The sequence below is a fragment of the Periplaneta americana genome, chromosome 14 (genome assembly GCF_040183065.1).
Source record: "Periplaneta americana isolate PAMFEO1 chromosome 14, P.americana_PAMFEO1_priV1, whole genome shotgun sequence".
NCBI classification, from domain to species: domain Eukaryota; kingdom Metazoa; phylum Arthropoda; class Insecta; order Blattodea; family Blattidae; genus Periplaneta; species Periplaneta americana.
The window spans coordinates 57,257,973-57,279,124 of NC_091130.1; the positions used below are offsets into that span (position 1 = coordinate 57,257,973).

Below are 21,152 nucleotides of genomic sequence, written 5' to 3' on the forward strand. Positions count from 1 at the left end.
ATGTTTCATCACTCTTGTGTTGTTTATGCTCTTTTAATATGTTTTTATGATACTTTAAGATGACTACTTGGTGCACTTTCTAATTTTACGTTCATGCATATTAATTTTTTATGCTACTTGATGATAAGGCCTAAGCACTTGTAGCCACTACATGATATTCACTTATCAAATGATTCATAAAAAATAGACAGTCAAATGAAGGTTCTTTTATCATCATTTCTTTGCAATTAAATTAGTCTTATTCCTGAATGAAACATTTAGAGTCCACCTTCTCTGAAAATTTTCTCTGTCGCAGGTAGATGTCTCTGTAAACCTACAATACTGCAAGAAACTTCGATGATCAAATGAGTGAATTAGGTACATGAATAGATTCCTGAAACTGTTTCCAAAGTTCTCAAAGACTTGTAACAGACGTCTAAAATTTTCGGAACGCTTGGAATTTAATTTAACACAGCTAGTGATAACTGGCATAGATGGAGTAGGAAAAGGAACTTGTGAGTTTGATTACACACCGGCTGATTGATTATAAATGCATATATTTCTTTCTTTCCACACTCTTGGAGGCAGTGCTGAAAATGCAGTACACAGTGCAGCTTTCCACATTCGTACGTGGAAAGATAAAATGTATGCACATTGTTTTCTTTTCAGCAACTTGTAAGTCTGTTATTTAACGAGGTCACTCAGCTTCGACTGAATTGGTTGAATGGAGGTGGTATTAAGACAAAATGAATCTATGATGAGCTACGGGATTATGTGACCCAAACAAGTGATCAGCCCAAGTGGGATACAAACAGTTGTGGGATTCAACATATTTCAATTTCTGTCAACGCTGAGACTGCTTCGATAATAGTAGCTCCAAAGAAGAAAGATGAGTTCATGTCAATTTAGCTGTTATTCGAGGGACCTGAGATCAGTTTGTGGCCATCTGTAAGGCCTCTGATATTGTGAGTTCGTAACGTGGATGAAAAATTACAAACATTTCGAAGTAGTTGTTCATTCGTACAATATTGTATTTTCCTGTTAAATTAGAGACAGATGAAGATTTTCGTAACAGTTACATGAATTTGAATTAAATTTAATAACAACTGTAAAAATATTGTAATACATTATGCCAGTGTTTCTCAAACTTTTTCCATTGCTGATCACATTTAACTAGGGTTTGAGCCACAGTCGCATTTGTCACATTTTGCTATTCAATTTCTAAAAATGCAACAAACTTCGAATGTAAATGTGCAAAAATGCGACAACTACTTTGGACTTCAGAAGCGAAGATGGTAGTGGAGAAAATGAGATCAGAGATGTGTTTGAAATTTAAATGAAATGCTAATGGCATAGGTAATGTTCAAAAAGATATTGAGCAATATATGTTCAGGAATTGATTTCAGAGAGTTGGTGCAATTCATGTAGGTTAGGTGAACAATTTCTTCTAATTGATTTATATGACTCCATCGCATACTGTAAATTGTGAGCGACGATTTATTGCATGAATCTTGTAAAAACTGGAATTAGACACCGCCTTTTAGTAAAACTCTGTTAACAATAAATCTTGAAGGGCCTACTAGTAAAGAATTTCAATATTTGGTGTGCCCATAAAATAACTTATTTTAATGTGATGTAAATTCAGCAGTAATTGATTCTAAACATACTATGTCTAATTATTTAATTACATAAATATATCTAGAGTGTGATAAGACAGACTGAAAGTAAAAGAACTCCAAGAAACAATTTACACAACTTTTTATTAATTTTTAATTTTCTGCACAGTTATTGGAACAACTGGATAATACCCACGGCAGACGAATATCGATAGTGGACGTTACTCGCCGGCCACTAGTCACCAGGCCGTACCGAGCCGTGCCAAACAAAACACAATCGAAATGGTGGTAGTAAAATTCGCGACTATATTCTTAAATAATTCACTGCATTAGTCAAGAGCAAGGTTTTATTTAGTACAACGGCGGTGTTTTGAACGCATTAAAAGAAATGCAGATGTAGTAAGATCTTAAAGTGGGCTATCACAAGGAAATGAATATGAAAAAAGGCGTGTTTGATGGAATATCATTCAAATGACGGAAAATAAATTTGCGGTTAATGTTCCCCAAAGCGTTAAGTACGTAATTATGACCGCGTTGCCGTTTTATTTCTGGCGTAGAGAAAAATAGCCTGCCTTTTACGAAAAAAAAATTTAGGGTCCATGAAATTATTCACCGCTTTCATTATAGGCCTATTATTGTTTATCAATATTACGAAACAAAAACTGTCATAAAGGCCATGACCGAATACAAAACATCGATACGAAAGAGATAAACACATTCGGCCGTAATAAAACAAAAGAAAATTCGACAGATATTTTAGTTCGAGATAAAATGGACACTTTAGAAGACATTGTAAAACGTTTCCAGAAGGAAATGACAGAAAGGTACAATTCTTGCGTCGGATCTTACAACAGATCAACAATAGGCAATGAAGGTAAACCCAACAGAAAATTTTTCGTAATATTATTCACTGATATTCAAATTAGTGTCAAATTTCTTCAGGAAGTGGGTCTTATGAAAACTTCTGCCAAATGCAAAAAATGTGGAATCCAAATGAAACTCAACACGAAATGCGATAAATGGCGATGTAACAAAAATAATTGCAATACGCAGTTGACTACAAGATACGAGTCATTGTTCAACAACAGCAACTTAACATATGAAGAAATCATGTTCCTGCTATATGAAATCCTCAATAATACGCCCGGGAATAACATAAAACAAGAGTACAATTTTGATGACCATACTCTCAGTAAGTGGAGATCCCTTGTAAGATCTGTGTTAATTTTCTATGTAGAAATGTCTTCCACCCAAATTGGCGGTCCAGGGAAAGTCATCGAAATAGATGAGAGTAAATTTGGTAAACAAAAATACTACAAAGGTCGTTATGTACAGGGACAGTGGGTCTTTGGAGGTGTCGAACGTGGTACCGGACTGTGTTTTTTAGTGCCAATAGAGGACCGTAGTGAACAAACACTCCTAAAACTAATAAAAAAGTGGGTAAAACCAGGAACAACTATCATCTCAGACTGTTGGAAATCATATAACAACATAAGTGAACATGGTTTTAATCATCTAACAGTCAACCACTCCGTACAATTTGTGAACAAATTATCTGGTGCACACACAAATACGATTGAGTCAACTTGGCGCCATGTAAAAGCTTCGCTCCCCCAATACCACTGGCGCAAAAGTGAATTTACAGGCTACCTAGCAACTTACATATTCAACAAGGAATGCAGTGCAAAAGAAGAAAGCCGAATGCTAAAATTCATCCATCTAGCATCCTGTATCCAGTGGGACTAGAAATAAAAACTGATATTGCAACCACGCTCCTGTGAAATCCCTCCTAATTACGTCTTTATCTTAAAATTACTGTACAGCCCTCGGTTTTCTGTCACTTAGCTATCCCTCAAGAAACCCATTCTAACCTCATAGTAGTCCTCGGTCTCCTGTCACGAATCTATTCTCTCATCAAACCCACTCTAACCTTGTCACATTCTTCGGTCTCCTGTAACATTATTATACTGTAATTTTTCATGAAATCAATCCAGTTTTACCTTACATCGGCAAGTTACAGAATTATAACACTAACAATACATTGTTTAATGAAAAGTTTGTTTAAAGTTCTATTTTTCCAAATAAGTAAAATTTTCTATAATTTTAACTACTACATGAACAATTGAAATCAAATTTTATGTTGAAATAAAAAAGGTTCGTCAAATACATGAAAACAATATTTATATTACATAATGTGTAAATAAACTTCATGTTAAAATCTTCTGTCACTTCCCCATCCCTAACCTAACCTATCCTAACCTAACTCAACCTAACCTACCCTAACCTAAACTATCCTAACCTAACCTATCCTAACCCAGCCTAATCTATCCTAAACTAACCTAACCCAACCTAACCTATCCTAACCTAACCCAACCTATCCTAACCTATCCTATCCTAACCTAACCTATCCTAACCTACCCTAACCTAAACTATCCTAAACTATCCTAACATATCCTAACCTAACCTATCCTAACCCAACCTAATCTATCCTAAACTAACCTAACCCAACCTAACCTATCCTAACCTATCCTAACCTAGCCTAACCTAACCTAACCCAACCTATCCTATCCCAACCTATCCTAACCTATCCTAACCTAACCTATCCTAACCTATCCTAACCTATCCTAACCTAACCTATCCTAACCCAACCTAATTTATTCTAAACTAACCTAACCCAACCTAACCTATCCTAACCTAACCTATCCTAATCTAACCCAACCTATCCTATCCTAACCTATCCTATCCTAACCTAATCTATCCTAACCTAACCTAACCCAACCTATCCTATCCTAACCCAACCTAACTTATCCTAACCTAACCTTACCCAACCCAACCAAACTTAACCTAACCCAACCTAACCTAACCTTCTCCCATTCCTCGACCTCATATCACTTATCACATGCGGCTCGCGACAGGATATTGCCTGTCTGCGCATGCGCGGACTTGGCTAATAAAAACCTAAACTAACCAAACCTAACCTTCGTATATCCAAGGTCTGTAACCGGAACAAGAAGGGATCTCAATCATTTAATCTTCAATGTACACGCGAAAATAATTTCAAGGATCACGCTTCCACTGCATGAGAGGTCCGCGCATGCGCTACAGCAAAACTGTTTCTGTCGCGAGCCTCTCATCTAAGCCACTCGTCATAATTTACCCGCAATATTTGCGCAAATACACCTTGTACCTAACAGTGGTGCTTAACATTTAATAAAAAAAACAAATATAGCAAAACTGTTTTGTCTCGAAACTCTCATCTAAGTCATGTAATAAGTTTCAAACAATTATAAAATACGATAATTTGGTCCAGGGAGCATCCGTTTTTGATGCAAAGATAATTCGTTTGGCTTGTTTCTTAAATGAAATTACGAAATGGCGTTCCTGTGCTTAAGTCACGTAATCTACTTGCAATATATTTGCGCAAATATACCTTGTAGCTAACAGTGGTGCTATCTCTCAGTAATGTTCAGAACGAAGGAGGCACAGAAAGAAAATAAACAAATTTCTCTCTCTAATGACGCCACACACCAACATCGTGTTCTTATGTTGGCGAGATTGTGTATTTAGTAAAATTTGGCGCTAAACGTAACGGCACGGTTCAATGATACCGTGGGAATTCTCCAGTATAGCGTTATTTATTTTATAATCTTGCTTTTACCATATTGTACAAACTTTGAATTCTTGCAGTCCATTTTTATTTTGCTTTCTATTATTATTATTATTATTATTATTATTATTATTATTATTACTACATTGGAATTTAGTAAAAATTAGTATATTATGTGGAACAAATAGAGTATAAGTAACTTATACATTACTGTGGCTCACCCAAATGTGTAATTAAGTGATAAAATATGTGTAGGGCCTACCTTACCCTATAATTAATATGTACCACCTGTATATGTTGTAATATTAATACATTTCTCACTTTCATTTGATTATGAATTAACACAACACACATCAGATAACAGTCCCGCATGTGGTATGGTAAGATTTCAAATTTTCATTATTGTTAGAATTATTATTACACATTTTATTGAAGTGAGTGTAACTGTAGAATTGGAACTATGTAAATAATGCACATACATTGTCAAAAACTTGCATTTTCAATTTAGTTTAAAGTGCACATTTGCTATAATCAGTAGGCCTATCACAATCTAGTACATACAGTCACGAAGCTCAATACCTATGGAATATGCATCCAATGACAGTTGAACTTTAGTTGCTAGCCATTAGAATCACTACTATCGCCTCATCACAGACAATGTGAAGTAGTACCGGCATAGTTATTGTTCCTAGTACTGGTACTTTCAGTTGCTAACCACTTGGAGTGCTGTATCACCTCAAGCTTCGGGACTGTATGATATTAGACTGTGAGCCTACTATGAACTTGAATAAGATCTAAAAAAAAAAAAAAAAAAAATTGTTATGATGCAAATGTCAATATATTTTAATAGTACCAGTATTTAATAATTAACACACGTAATTACCTATATAAAATCTAGTACTTAACTGTTCTGTTCGGTGGAAAGAATATGTTCCATTTTAAAGACTACAAATTGTTTATATACCGTAATTATTTGGTTTAGAGGTAAAGCCACAGTATTTGTGTCTTGCGTATGGGATATTTTGCAATACATTTTCTTGAACTGGAATTATAATTTACAGTTTTTAAAAATACAGACTCACATATAATTCAACAGAATGCTTTTCCTTACATTATTATTATTATTATTACTATTATTATTTTTAAGTAGGTTATTTTACGACGCTTTATCAACATCTTAGGTTATTTAGCATCTGAATGAGGTGAAGGTGATAATGCCGGTGAAATGAATCAAGGGTCCAGCACCGAAAGTTACCCAGCATTTGCTCATATTAGGTTGAGGGAAAACCCCAGAAAAAACCTCGACCAGGTAACTTGCCCCGACCGGGAATCGAACCCGGGCCACCTGGTTTTGCAGTCAGACGCGCTAACCGTTACTCCACAGATGTGGACTCCTTACATTATACTGAAGTCAGGAAAGCAAAATCTCATTTCAGTGCAAAAAAAAAAATTAACACCTGTTACATACGGGACAGTAGAAAATCAGCCTTTATTAACTGGTTTATTTCCACTTCATTTTTTCTGAAATTTCTTATAGTTAAAAATGCTTTTTGGTGCTCAGCATTGCTTTACAATATATACTTAACATGTGCTATCAGATCAAAGATTTTCCTTTACATGTTCCAATCACAAAAATATAATTTCTGAGAAGTGTAAGTTACGTAGGGAACAAGTGTTTGGTTACGTATAGGACACACCAGTATTAAGTTATCCTATTCAACTTAACAATAATAACTAAAAGATTGTTTCAGAGTGTGCCTTAGATCCCCAAATTTTGAATTTTGGATTCAATCATCTTAATTTCATCAGCTGGAAGTGCAAATATTAGCATTTATTTTATTCACCCTTCCACAAGCATTTCTATGTTTTCATATGAGCACATGCATACATTGTGAACTTTGCATGATGTTGGAAATGCTTCTGATGGTCTCAGTGTTTTAAACATGGATAATCCTATTTTAAAATTATGATTTTTTTAACAAACCGTATCCCTCTTGAACTTTCACGATTAAAATATGCTTTTGTATTTGTTTCCGCTTTCGAGATTCAATTCAAGATATTTCACAGAAACATATTCCTTCTTTCCTGGTCTTATTCTGCTTATATCATTCCTTCTGTAGAACTGTATCATTTCACACTTTTGTTCTTCACTTAGTGCATCACTCCATTTCTTTCTTTCCTTTAGATCACTTATCAAATACAGTTTAAGGTTTTCAGAAAGTATTTTTTACCTTTAAGGTGACATATTTCGAATGGTGTTGGAAAGAACATGAACTTGTTTTGTTGGAGATGTTGGAAGAAAAATTAAGTTATAGTTTATTTAATGACGCTCGCAACTCCAGAGGTTATATCAGCGTCACCAGTGTGCCAGAATTTTGTCCCGCAGGAGTTCTTTTACATGCCAGTAAATCTACTGACATGAGCCTGTCGCATTTAAACACACTTAAGTGCCATTGACCTGGGCCAGAATCGAACCCGCAACCTCGGGCATAGATGACCAGTGCTATACCAATTATGCTACCAAGGCCGACATGTTGGAAGATTGTGTTCAACCCACTTGAATGCCTTGCCTATTACTTGTGGTGAAATCTTTGATGTTGATGCCTCTGTTATCTGAGGTTGAGCAGCTTGTAACTTTTCTCTCTCTTTGAACTCTCTTCCTCTCTCTTTTCCATTCTTTCTCGATCAATCTCTCTCTTATTCATTTTACATCTCTTAAGTATTTCTATATACTCTCAATCTCTCTAATTCTTTCTTTTTTTTCATTTTCCCGAAGCTCTAGATTTTCTTTATTTTATTATTATTATTATTATTATATTTTTTTTGCGTATGTTTTCTCACTCTTTCTGCAACTGTCATAGGAGCCAGACCTTACAAGTGTATAAGTGGATAACATTACGAATTTTGTACCTAAATATTTTTGCTTCTTAATCAAAAAATTATGTAACCAATATTTATGAATAAAAATAACTAATCAAACAAGTGAAACGAAAACTTCCTTCACAAGTTAAATTATTATAATGATCAAAATCACATTAGTTCAAGCAGCCCTACTAAAATCGTGTAAGTAATAGAACTTATCTTTTTAATTATCAAGTTTTTTTTTATGTATGGGCTACTAATTATATGTTGCTATCATGTATACCAAAACCATAATAGGGGGTTGGCTTTTCCTCCATAATGCTGGCAACCTGACTATCTGATAAATTCTCAAATTTTACAGAACATATAGGCCTATCTCCCTAAAATGGAATTTCCTTAATATCTAAGGAAATAGTCCCATTAGTAACAGATTTTAAAATAAAATTTAATGCCTATTTCATACTCCACATTTTTTATTATGTTAATGTATTTTCAGTTGCAATATAACATTATACTTTAAAAAACAAATACTAAAAACTTTTCTGCATTGATAACAAGGCACAAAGTTTAAAGATGTTGATTAATTTGTTACGTATGGGACACCGTCTTCATTTTTAACAGAATACCACTAACTTTTAAACTGAATAAATCTTTTAAATATATGGTATGAAAGACTTTTAAGTACATGTCTTTGAAAACATAGGTAGAGATATTTCAATTAAATTATTTAAAATTTAAGCCTTTTTAAACTTTGTCCCATACATAACACAAAATTACACCACTGGAAACATTTTCAAGCTCCCATTCAAAATTCTGTACATTTTTGAAAAATTATCCATGGATCTAAGTAATAGAGATTTCAAGCTTTAAAATGATGTATTACACAATTGTCTTTCACTCATTTTATGTCTGGTCTCTTCTGAACAGAAATACTGCGGCTTCACCCTTAGGAAGGAAAGCTGTAGCCTTATTGCTTCTGCATTTAGCCTATTTCGGTAATTTGTTTTCATGGATATTCAGAGAATCCAGATATGAAACTGATATTACATTCCTTTTTAGACCTTTAATAGTATTAATGATATTAATAATAATGAAATATAATTATTAATATTTATTTTGTAATATTATGATTAGCCTATATTATATTAATTGGTGAGTTTTCGAGTTTTTATTGATTCGTATTTTCGTGACTTTGTATATATTTTGCAGTATTTTCCAAATTTAAAATACTATTTAATACAATTTACGATTCACAGAATTCCACAGAAGTGCTGCATTGTGCGATTTATTTTGTTTGTATTTATTGATAAGACAGGTTGATCAAAAAAAATATCATGTATTAAAACTATAAAACGTCATTGTTCTCAGTGATTTTTAAACTGCGCTACGAGTTCGGTAGTGTTTCTAAATGTGCCTGTCCAATAGAGGCTTAATTTATTATCGGCCCCCAATAATATAGACATTTATTCCTAGAATCGCCATTGACGCTACAAAACGTAAATGTTTTTATTCCCTACTTATTATTGCAGTTTTCAAGTAGGAATCGTAATATAACTTAGGAAGCTTACCTTTATCTGGAAGAGGTTGATCCTGGTTGTCCCATGGGAATCGAACCAAGCTCCTCAATACATGTACTCTCCATAAAACGTTATCTTTGCGTGCTTTAAATGAAATAAAAAATCATAATGGCGACCCAATATATCATTTGCATTGTTGAAGACAGCATTGTTACACGTTGAGAGATGACTGTGAATTCCATAGAGAATGAAAAAATGGATCTAGTGTCAGTGAGTAGAAGCTGTAGATAAGACAATTGATAGTACTTGGGTCGAGTACTTTCGACCTGATTTTAAAATGTGGTCAACTGGCCTCAAGGGAATTTAAATATTGTTGTTTTCATATTTTATATATAAAACATATTTTTAAATTTTTGAAGAAATTGATATAACTTACATTTTATGAGCAGTTACAGAGCCACGCACTGCATTCGTGTTACTTGATGTTTATCAGTATAAAAATCACAAATCTTTACTTTTCTTGAGAATATTAATTTCAAAATTCTTTGGCTTGAAGATTTTCTTCCTCTTTTATTAATTTTGTAACTGAAAGCTGAAACTCATTCTATACTATGTTGGCTGTGTTCTCATTATAGTTAGGACTGAATTCTTCTTATACTGTGGTTAGGAGATGAACCTTAATGTTGTGACTGCAGTTAACAAATTATCCATGTAATATGTACAATTCAAAATTTGTTTTGTAAATGGTATACTTTGTCTTCTAGGCAATCCCTGTTTAGGGAAAGTGTTTGATAATAATAACAATTGAATACAAACACAATTCTTCTCACGTGTTCATCCGTGTATTTGGTTTTTAAAAAATTACATTTCTTTGCATGTGTCTCCATTTTCTCTGGAACAAGTGAAAGAAGACAGTTGAAATTTCACAGTTTTCTCTATCATACTACATTATGTCAGTCATGTAGTAAGACCGTACTGATTGAAAATAAAGATTAGAAACCTCTGTAAGTGTCAAAACCTTTTCAAATAATAATGCAATAGAAATATGTTACCTAATTCGACACTGGATAATTGGAATAAATGTCTATTTCTCTAGTAATTGCTTTTAAAACGAATGTTGATAATTAACGGAGTCAAGGGGATGATAGAGATAGTACCTTTGTTTGGAGTTGACCCAACACTGGTCCTCATCTACCCAGGGCTAAGCGGAGGCAATTGCAAGATCTTTTTGCCGAGGATGCTATAGTCAAGACCGTCCATGCGTGACGAAGCGCCACATCCTGCAAAAGGTGACCCTGCTTATACTGAACATGGTGGATGTAGAGTAACGGTCAGCGCGTCTGGCCGTGAAACCAGGTGGCCCGGGTTCGAATCCCAGTCGGGGCAAGTTACCTGGTTGAGGTTTTTTCCGGGGTTTTCCCTCAACCCAATACGAGCAAATGCTGGGTAACTTTCGGTGGTGGACCCTGGACTCATTTCACCAGCATTATCACCTTCATTTCATTCAGACGCTAAATAACCTGAGATGTTGATACAGCGTCATAAAATAACCCAATAAAAAAACATGGCGGATCTAGACTTGGCTAGTCGATAAAAAAGCCCCGACATGTAGAACAACAACACATGGTAATCCGGTGAGTTTTTTGGCTGTTGATAAACCTGTGAGATATTCTTATGCATTGGAAAGATATCTACAAAAATTCAGGGAAACATCTGAAGAACCAGCCATTTCCCCAGGGAAGATCCAAAGGCAAAAATCCAGCGCCTAATCGGGAAACCAATGCTAAGGAATGGTAACCCCTACAGCAGTGTCCCTGGCCCTCCAGGTTGGGGATTGGTCGTTAGGCCAGCTGCCTATCACTGTAAAAAAGAATTTGCTAAAAAGTCTCAACAAATGAAAGCCAGAAGGAAAAATGGAATCGGACTAAGGCGAGCACAAAGGAACACGAGTAAATTAAATATTGGAACATGGAATGTAACTACTCTTCTAAACCCGGGAAAAATGCAAGAATTAGTAGAACAAATAACTCAGACCAAATTAGATATAATAGCATTGCAATAAATTAGATAGAATGGAAATGGCATAATAAATAAAAAAGATTTTACTCTATATTATAGTGGTTCAGATAAAAGAAAAGGCCAGGCTGGTACTGGCTTTTTAGTTTAAAAAAAGTTACAAAATAACATAATGGATTTTAAACATTTCAATGAAAGAATGTGTAAACTAAGAATCAGGAGCAAATATAACAAGATTACCTTAATAAGTGCATATGCACCAATAGAAGATAAGAACATTGAAGTAAGGAAGAGTTTTATGATGATTTAGAAAAATTAGTTAAGGGAGTGCCTGGAAGTGACACACTTGTGATCTTGGGAGATTTCAATACGCAACTAGGAAGAGAATTAATATATGGACACGTCACTGGTCAGCATACACTGCATGAAAAAATTAATGAAAATGGTGAACTCTTATGTCAATTCGCAACGGCGAATGATTTAATAATAATGAGTACACAATTTCAGCACAAAAGGATACACAAAGGTACTTGGATCTCACCTGACCACAACACTGTAAACCAAATAGACCACGTTATAATTAATAATAAGAAGATCTTATAGAGGACGTAAGAAGTTTGAGAGTCCACATATTGATTCTGATCACTTTTTAGTTAAAGTCATTATGAATCAAAATGGAATAAAGTTAATTTACAAAACACCAAGAAAATTAAGCAATATAGAACAAAGGTGTTTGAAAATCTTAAATGCCTACCAGAAGAACAGGTTGTTAATAACAAATGGGAAGGAATTAAAAAGGCAATAGATGAAGCGGCAAATTAAACAATTGGTAAGGAAGAGAAGAAACAAAGAAATGAGTGGTGGGATGAAGATTGTAGGAATATTATAGCTAGAAAAAATGAAGCAAGAATGAGAGCATTGCATAATAAGACAAGAGCTAGTAATGATATTTATAATAAAAAAAGGAAAGAAGCTAATAAAATATGTAGAAACAAGAAAAAAATGGTTAAATGAGAAGATCATCAAAATTGAAGAAAATTCCAGCAAGAACGAAACAAGAAATTTTTTTGAAGAGGTTAAGAATTTCAAATGTCAGCAAAGTGTGAGTCCCATGATATGTAAAAGTGCCGATGGCAACATACAAACGCAACCAACTGAGGTACTGGATAGATGGAAGGAACACTTCCAGACACACCTTAATATAAATACTAATGAAACAGAAATAACACAAATTTTAGGAATGGAAATAGATACTGATCAACAAGTATCCTCACCAAGTTTTAATGAGGTATGTCATAGAATTAACAATCTGAAAACAATTAATTTTAATTTAATTTCTTCCTATAACCACTACAGGTTGCCATCGACAAAGAGTACCATGATACAATAGAGTAAATGCCTTGAGGCTTAGTGATACATTGTTATTAGAGTGACAAATAACAATATGAATTATATTGAAACACGTGATATTAAACAAAGTAACGTCAAGGAGATGCAAATTAGTCATGGTCCATATGTATGATGCCTGAAAATAGCTATTGACCTTTTGAGTGCTGCAGTTGTTAGATCTCTTAAAATATTTTTATGCAGGCCAAAAGGTTTACAGAAGTCGACTAGGAACCGGGGTATGGTCCCACGGGCTCCTATCATTAGTCCCGTAATGACGATGGATTCCAGATGGTATTTGTCCTTATAAAAACTGATATATATATATATATATATATATATATATATATATATATATATATATTCCTTTTTTCCTCGTGTACTTCTTCTGGCTGGTGATCGTGCAATTCGAACCTCACAGTAGGGTCTATGATGTAACCTTCAAGAGAGGGAGCTTTAAATGTAATTATGTCGATTCTTCGATTAGTCCCCTCACTGGATATGCCGTGTACTTCTTCATATATTGAATAACCTTTGTTCCTTAAGGCAGTTGCTATATAGATGATGCTTAGAAAAAGTAAACAATGGAAATAACAGCAAACAGTGGATCAATACAAGTGCTGATAGTACATTCTTCACTTTTTATGACGATAAGAAACATCTTCAAAATTAAAAGTTTATAAAGACATTTTTGTGTGTTATATCATGTACTTCAGATCAAAGTACTATACTTGTTTTTTTGAAAGATGGGAATGACAGTTAAGCGGCCGAGCTTGGAACTACAGTGCTATGTTGCCAATATGGACTACCATGCTGCCAACTGATGGAAGCTAGCATTTGACATTAAAACATTCATTGACAATTGACACGAAGGTAAGAAAACAATACAAAAATCGACAGAGAATCAAACATGAAACGTACCAATGTTAACATTGTGTGCACAATAAATGTCGCCAAGAGAGCTATTACGCACTCACCACGTGGGAACGGTAAGTTTGGCAACTCAACCGTTGTTACCATAGCAACAGGCCTACTACGCTATGTGACATTCAGTTGTTTTTCCGATCACAAATCTACTGTCATGTCCCATCTTTCAAAAAAACAAGTATAAGTACTGTTAATTATGGTTTAGTAAAGACCTTCCTACATAAATGCTGAACTTTTATTAAAATCAATCTTCTTAATGTATCCAGCTGTTTGCTAACAATATAAAGTCCACTGTAGTCTACTCAGTTGCTGTTTTTCACGCGAAATAAAATTAAACAGAGAAGGAAAAGTGAAGAACACAAATTTTCTACAGAAAAGGAAGAAAGAAATTGACATTAAACTCAAACACCTGTCAGAAGCAAAGAGATGTTTAAGAAATGTAAAAATTGCCCCTCACACCGACATGTTGGTTTATTAACGTTAATAATGAACCACATCAGCCAATTCAGTTGGTTAAGTTGTAGCAACACCAGATACAGTTAGCGAGCATTTTTTATAATATTTTTCCACTTCCAGGTTTCAGGTAGAGAAAGAAATTGTCAACAGTAATCTCACTAGAGATTTTGATGTATCTAGAGAAAATCAAAACTCGAGTGGAATTTAATTGACTATTACACGATTAGAAGAAAGTATATAAAGATTAGAAGAAATAAAGTAGTCTAATACAATAAAATATTAATTGACTTACTGAAATTCTATTTCACTATTGTTACCTTCACCAAAATGTTTGTATGCAGCCGCCATTTTTAGTCGACTATCTATGCGGGAAACAAGTTACGGTCGCAAAGCATGATTTATAGTATCATAAAGAATTTATAGTTTGAAATGTTGACAAACAAAGAAACAAATGCTAGGGTAGTGATAAAAACAAACAAATGCTAGGAAAGTGATAAAATTGTGCGGTAAACAGCCATGATTGGTGAAAGATGTCCTTTCGTACCATTTTATTGGTCAAAAGTAGTATGACTTAGTAAAAGTGTAATAGTCGCGAAAATGATGCACACTTTATCATCACATTTTATGGGCTTTAGATGTTTTGCAATAGTTCCATTCTTTCATTATATCATCATAATCATCATCATCATTGCATATTTTGGACCCAGGGATCCATTAAGGTCTCTATCCAACATTTGAAGGGTCGACCTAAAGATGTCTTGCCCGCTGGTTGGTAATTTAATCTTTCATTATGTTGCAGATAGTATTATCGTTTGTAATTCAAAAGACATACAGGAAAGAAAATCATTTATTGTGCATTCAAAATAAACGTTCGTTTTTTGGATTGAACACAAAATGCATTCTGTATAATCAAAAAGAAAAAAAAAAAAAAGAGAGAGAGAGAGAGATGCTTCACTTCATTTATAAATTTCACAGTTTTAAAAAATATATCTAATTAATTTTGCACAGATTCGCATAAAATAGTTATTAATTATTTCGGATTTGCCCTGTTTACGAAAATCTGTTTTAGGCACAGACAGAAACTCCTTAGTTTATGACTGTTGGAGTTATTCCGAATTTTATGCATTTTAAATTTCTATATGTGTATCATTTAGTCTCTATGCTTGTGCAATATTTTATTCATTTGAAGACTCTTTTTGTGTAGAGGATCCACCGACTTAGCTCTGTGGTAGCGCATCTGTCTCCAAACTAGCAAGTCCGGGTTTGATTCTGGGCAGGGTCAGAGATTTTCGTGTAAAATTTCTATCATGGGACTAGGAGAGGTGGCAGTGTACAACTTCTAATCATTAGGTTGTGCACCGGTATGCCTGGGTTAAATTCCAAATCTCTCCGCAGTGCATATGAAGAGAAGGCATATATGTTACTGTTGATAGTGGTTCGTCTGTTGGAGAGGGACATTAAACCTGGCAGCCCTCTTGGTGCTATTTGACAGGAGTAGGCTATGTGCCGGCATCTTTCCCCTTCTCCCTTCCTCATTTGCATCATCATCCTCATCCATTCCCTACACTACACTTACACGAACACTCACTCTAGTATACGACATAACTTTCCACAGATGCACGTCATGCACAGCATGGTCCGCCAAAGTTGTGTGTAACTTAAAAACGGGTAAAAGTCCTGCCATCTATCCGCAATATGCGGAACCCTAATCACGTAAGTGAAGTGGATAAGGATTGGATACACACATACATACACTTTTTTGTGTAGATTGTCTCTTAAATTTTAAAATGCATATTTGAAAAAAAAGTAATGTTATAGTTAGGGTATTTTTATTATGTATTAAATTCTTAAATGTCATACAATGAACATTATTACATGCCAGCACTACACAGTACACAGTATATTATGTGAGTTCCGAAGTTCATTAGTTTTTGTGCATACATTTTGATGTAGAACTATGTCTTTGTATTCAGCATGATATGCTGCCAACTGCTCAGTAATAATGTTGGAAAGAAGTATTACATTAGAATCGCTTGTAATTTTCGAACATTTAAACAATAGCAAAACAAGATCTATACCATGGTGTAGACAAGTGATCCGGGGTCAATTGGACCCCAACTTTAAAAACGTAGTTGCGGGAATCTGCAAACTTTCAAAATGCTTCAAAATTCAAATATTGAGCGAATGCAAAAATGGGGATGAGCACAACTGCACATAAGGGCACCCAAAGACGAATCAAATGAGCATAGGACCACTACTGTGAAGTACAAGAGGTGGTATAGAGAGTGCAAGAGATTCGTGGCCCACACGAACTCTGTGGCTGTAGAATGGCAAGATGTGTTACCACAGCAGTCTATAATGAATCTGGGCACTGTTAGTCTGTAAGCATATTCTGTACTCTAAACTATTTATTCAGTAAACAAAGCAAATTCAAAACCTTTCTTTCTCCCAGGACTACTTCACTGACAAACTTAGTTCTACGTCCATAAAGTCTCTGGCTCACTTCACTAGTGAGCCACTGCTGTTTTTTCGTTTCAGTAATTATTTTCAGAATGTTTCTCTTTTACAGAATATCTGTCAACGAGTGAATACCAAGTAGTGAACTGAAAAGATACTAAATGCAACACATTCCAAGAGATCAGAAAATAATATTGGCAACTTACGCATTGTGCTCCACATTTCTTTATGAACTTCTGAAATGTTTGTATCTAAATACAGAAATAATAATTAAAAAATTATGAATTTTTTTATCTTACTTCATTATGATGCTGTATCCTGAAGCATGTCATTAACAGATCAATAGTTACTGCCACTACTAGAAAGACTGTTCTGTCAATGACTCAACTTTCGTAGATTTAGAAGAACCTACTGTATATACAAAGCACTGATTGGTATGCATAGATACTGCAAGATTTAAGCTGTATGTTTGTGGTATGTTTTGCTTCATTTTTAATACATTTATATATTGATTAAAATACTACGTTGACGAGATGGTTTATTGCTTTTACAAATATGTTTGTCATATGTAAATTACAACATGTGAAATACATTGTTTTTTTATCTTGTTGCATAGGCAATTTACCCTTGTCAGAGTTCAGTCCCTGCCTTTCAAACATTTACAAACCGATATACAGGATTTCCAATCTTGAGCGTCCCCAACACTAATACGTATATAGAGAACGCTCTTCAATTTTATGATTAAACATAGGATTGAGAGTATAATTAAATGTTATGATAGTGTTTAATGTTACCTTAAATTAGAACAAATGTTCCGAAATGGTGCTCATCGACACCTTCAATAAATTATTGAACACTGGGTCAAATTTTCAGATATGTTCATATAGTTAAAGATTCTTTTGGAAAACCTTGTGAAATAAAAATAAACTAAAGCTTTTAGGATTCAAAGAGATAAAAGATAATACTCCTGTGTCATTGGAAGCCGAAATTCTAAATTCAATGGATGAAAAGTGTATTTCATTAGCCAAATACCATGGCCAAGGTTATGACAGTGCAGCGAATATGTCTGGGACCTACAACTGAGTAAAAGCAAGGATTGGATAAAAACAGAAAACAGCTAAATATGTTCTTCACCGCGCTGCACATAATTTGAATCTAGTTCTAAATGACTCCATTACAAATGTTCTGAAAATAAGATGTTTTTTTATATAGTTGAAAGAGTTCATTCGTTTTTCGAAGTACAGCGCGATGGGAAATGTTATCACTAGCTTCTTACTCTTTAAAAAAGCTTTGTCCTACACGTTGGTCATCAAGATTCGACTCAATAAAAGCTCTAAGGCATGGTTATTTAGATGTTATGAAGGCATTAACTGCAATATTGTTAGAATAAAAAAATACCTATAACTGTAATGAAGTCAGTGCTCTTAAAAAACAAATGAAAAAATTTGAATTTGTTTTTTTAAGTTGTCCTGTATTCCAAAATACTTGAAGCTGTTAATTTGGTACTAAAATTACTGAAATATAACGACCTTGATCTTTCCCGAGCTTAAGTGCTACTTCAAACCTCTGTGAATTTAATATTTGAGGAGAAAAATTCGCTCCGGCACCGGGGGTCGAACCCGGGTCCTTGGTTCTACATACCAAGTGCTCTGACCACTGAGCTACGCCGAATTCAATCCACAGCACCGGATCGAACTCTCCTTCTATAGTGTTATTTCCCTTTTTCTCCTCAAATATTAATTGTCACTATAACAGATATTATTCTGCTGGACCAATTAATAACATCTTTAGTAAATTCGTCTAGCTAGCAGTGCATAATTCTCTACAGATTGCTGTGCACTTTACTGCGGAATCCCGGCCATTAGTCACTCAGCTGAGTGCGCTCCTTGTATAATGGCAGTTGACTTGAAATATAAACGTCAACATATATGCCCAACTTGGAGTCAGGCCACAAAAGGGAAATAACACTGCAGGAGGAGAGTTCGATCCCGTGTTGTGGATTGAATTCGGCGTAGAGTGCTTGGTATGTAGAACCAAGGACCCGGATTCGATTCCTGGTGCCGGAGCGAATTTTTCTTCTCAAATATTAATTGTCACTATAACAGATATTATTCTGTTGGACCAGTTAATAACATCTTTAGCATCTTTAGTAAACTCTGCGAATTTGCTAAATGACTACAGAAATAATTTCCAGGAAGTATTTTTGTCGAGCATGTCTCTTGCGAAATAATGGGAAGTTGACACCAAATTTGAAGACAGATTCCGCAAAACTAAGAGGCATTTTGATGAACTGGTTCAAGATGAACGTCTGTCAGATCCTGAAAAATATTTTCAAGTAAATGTGTTTAACATGACATTAGATATCATTGTTAGTCAAATCAAAATTAGGTTCAATTCTATGAAATGTTTAAGTGATCTGACATTAGATATCATTGTTAATCAAATCAAAATTAGGTTCAGTTCTGTGAAATGTTTAAATGATCTGACATTAGATATCATTGTTAATCAAATCAAAATTAGGTTCAGTTCTATGAAATGTTTAAATGATCTGACATTAGATATCATTGTTAATCAAATCAAAATTAGGTTCAGTTCTATGAAATGTTTAAGTGATCTGACATTAGATATCATTGTTAATCAAATCAAAATTAGGTTCAGTTCTGTGAAATGTTTAAATGATCTGACATTAGATATCATTGTTAATCAAATCAAAATTAGGTTCAGTTCTATGAAATGTTTAAATGATCTGACATTAGATATCATTGTTAATCAAATCAAAATTAGGTTCAGTTCTATGAAATGTTTAAGTGATCTGACATTAGATATCATTGTTAATCAAATCAAAATTAGGTTCAGTTCTATGAAATGTTTAAGTGATCTGTTCAGCATACTAACCCCACAGTTTCTGTCTATTGCAAAAGACAATTTGCATAGTAAAGCACAACATTTATCAATTACAGTATGTTAAAGACTTAACAGAAGATTTCTCATTTCAGTTACAGTGCTTCAAAAGTGCATTAAAAAACGAGATAAAAGACAAAACGTCAGTTTGAGAATTGGCACACCTCTTGCTAATCGAAAATTACGCTTTAGCGTTAAGTATACCAGATATTTGCACTGCTTCCATTTTATTTCTCTCTCCACCTGTAACTGTTGCATCAGCTGAGCGATCCTTTTCAAAATTAAAACTAAAAGAATATATTTATATAGCACCATGTCACAAGTGTGATTAAGTGGACTCGGTATTTTAAGTATTGAGTGTGAGAGAACACGAAGAATTGACATGAGTGAAGTAGCCTACCTAGTGGAAACTTATGCCTCATACAATATTAGACGTCTTCACAGCTTCTAATGACCCTTAAGGATTCTACATATTACAGTGTACCAGATTTTGAAGGTAAGCTGTGTATCTAGGAAATAATATTACTTTATTACACTACTACTATACTATTACTGCTACTGTTGCTGCTGCTACCAGTAATAATAATACAGGAAAATTTTAATGCCTCTGAGAACCTGTCAGTCTATCAAATTTGATATTTCCTGCAGCCGAAGACATGCTACTGAACCCATATGCTTGAACATGAATTGTTTTGTTAGGAGGTCCAAATTAAACTTTGCAGGGGAGCCCCAACCTTTCTCTGTTATGTCACTGAGTAGAGATGAATAATCTCGCTCATGTAACAGGTAGTTTATGGAAGCTGAGCCAGAGCATTTATGTCGACAATTTAATTCGCAAATTTTCGGGAACTTTAGGGAAGGGCATGTAGGCCAAGCCTCAGGCTGCAGTGTAAGCCTTCGGATCCCTCCTCTGTACAAAGAGAGAGAGAGGTCCGTGGCCCATTTCTTTTAGGGCTATCCTGACATTTGTCTTAGCACTTTAGGAAAACCACGGAAATACCGTAGATAGGATTAGTTGCATCAATTTAAGAAACTAGCCAATTGGCTCTTTGGAAGTGATTCTATTGAATCTATGACTTGGGTCTGGATGTGTTGTCTCAAAGTTTACACCAGCCAATTGGCTCTATGGTGACTCAATTCAGACGCTATCGGCAAGAGGGCACTAGTTGTGAAGTGATTATTGAATATTGAACAAATACCGGAGTCTGATGGGGAAGGGAATGCAGGTCCGTGGCTCATTTCTTTTAGGGCTCATCCCAACATTTGTCTTAGCACCTTAGAAAAACCACGGAAAAATCTTAGTCAGGATGAGTTGTCTCAATTTCAGACTGATTAAATTTTTAACTTCCTTACTATGTTAATCTTCAGGATTTAACTTCGCTTGACTAGTTTCGAAGTTTTGTGTTTCATTGTCCAAAGCCTAGGCTT

At 34.6% G+C, this 21,152-nt stretch overlaps 1 protein-coding gene and 1 long non-coding RNA gene across 2 annotated transcripts in view; both read left to right on the forward strand.

Annotated features, from left to right (window-relative positions):
- Nucleotides 1-311: 311 nt before the first annotated feature.
- LOC138713322 (uncharacterized) lies at nt 312-17,427 on the forward strand. The gene is made up of 2 exons (XR_011335842.1): nt 312-944; nt 16,936-17,427. It is a non-coding gene; the product is annotated as an uncharacterized lncRNA (long non-coding RNA).
- Nucleotides 17,428-19,644: 2,217 nt separating this feature from the next.
- The window catches only part of Zwilch (zwilch kinetochore protein), a 32,308-nt gene continuing 30,800 nt past the window's right edge, over nt 19,645-21,152 (forward strand). The window contains exon 1 of the mRNA XM_069845329.1: nt 19,645-20,220. Within this exon, the coding sequence (XP_069701430.1) occupies nt 20,175-20,220 (46 nt within the window). The 5' untranslated portion in view covers nt 19,645-20,174. The remainder of the gene's footprint in view (nt 20,221-21,152) is intronic.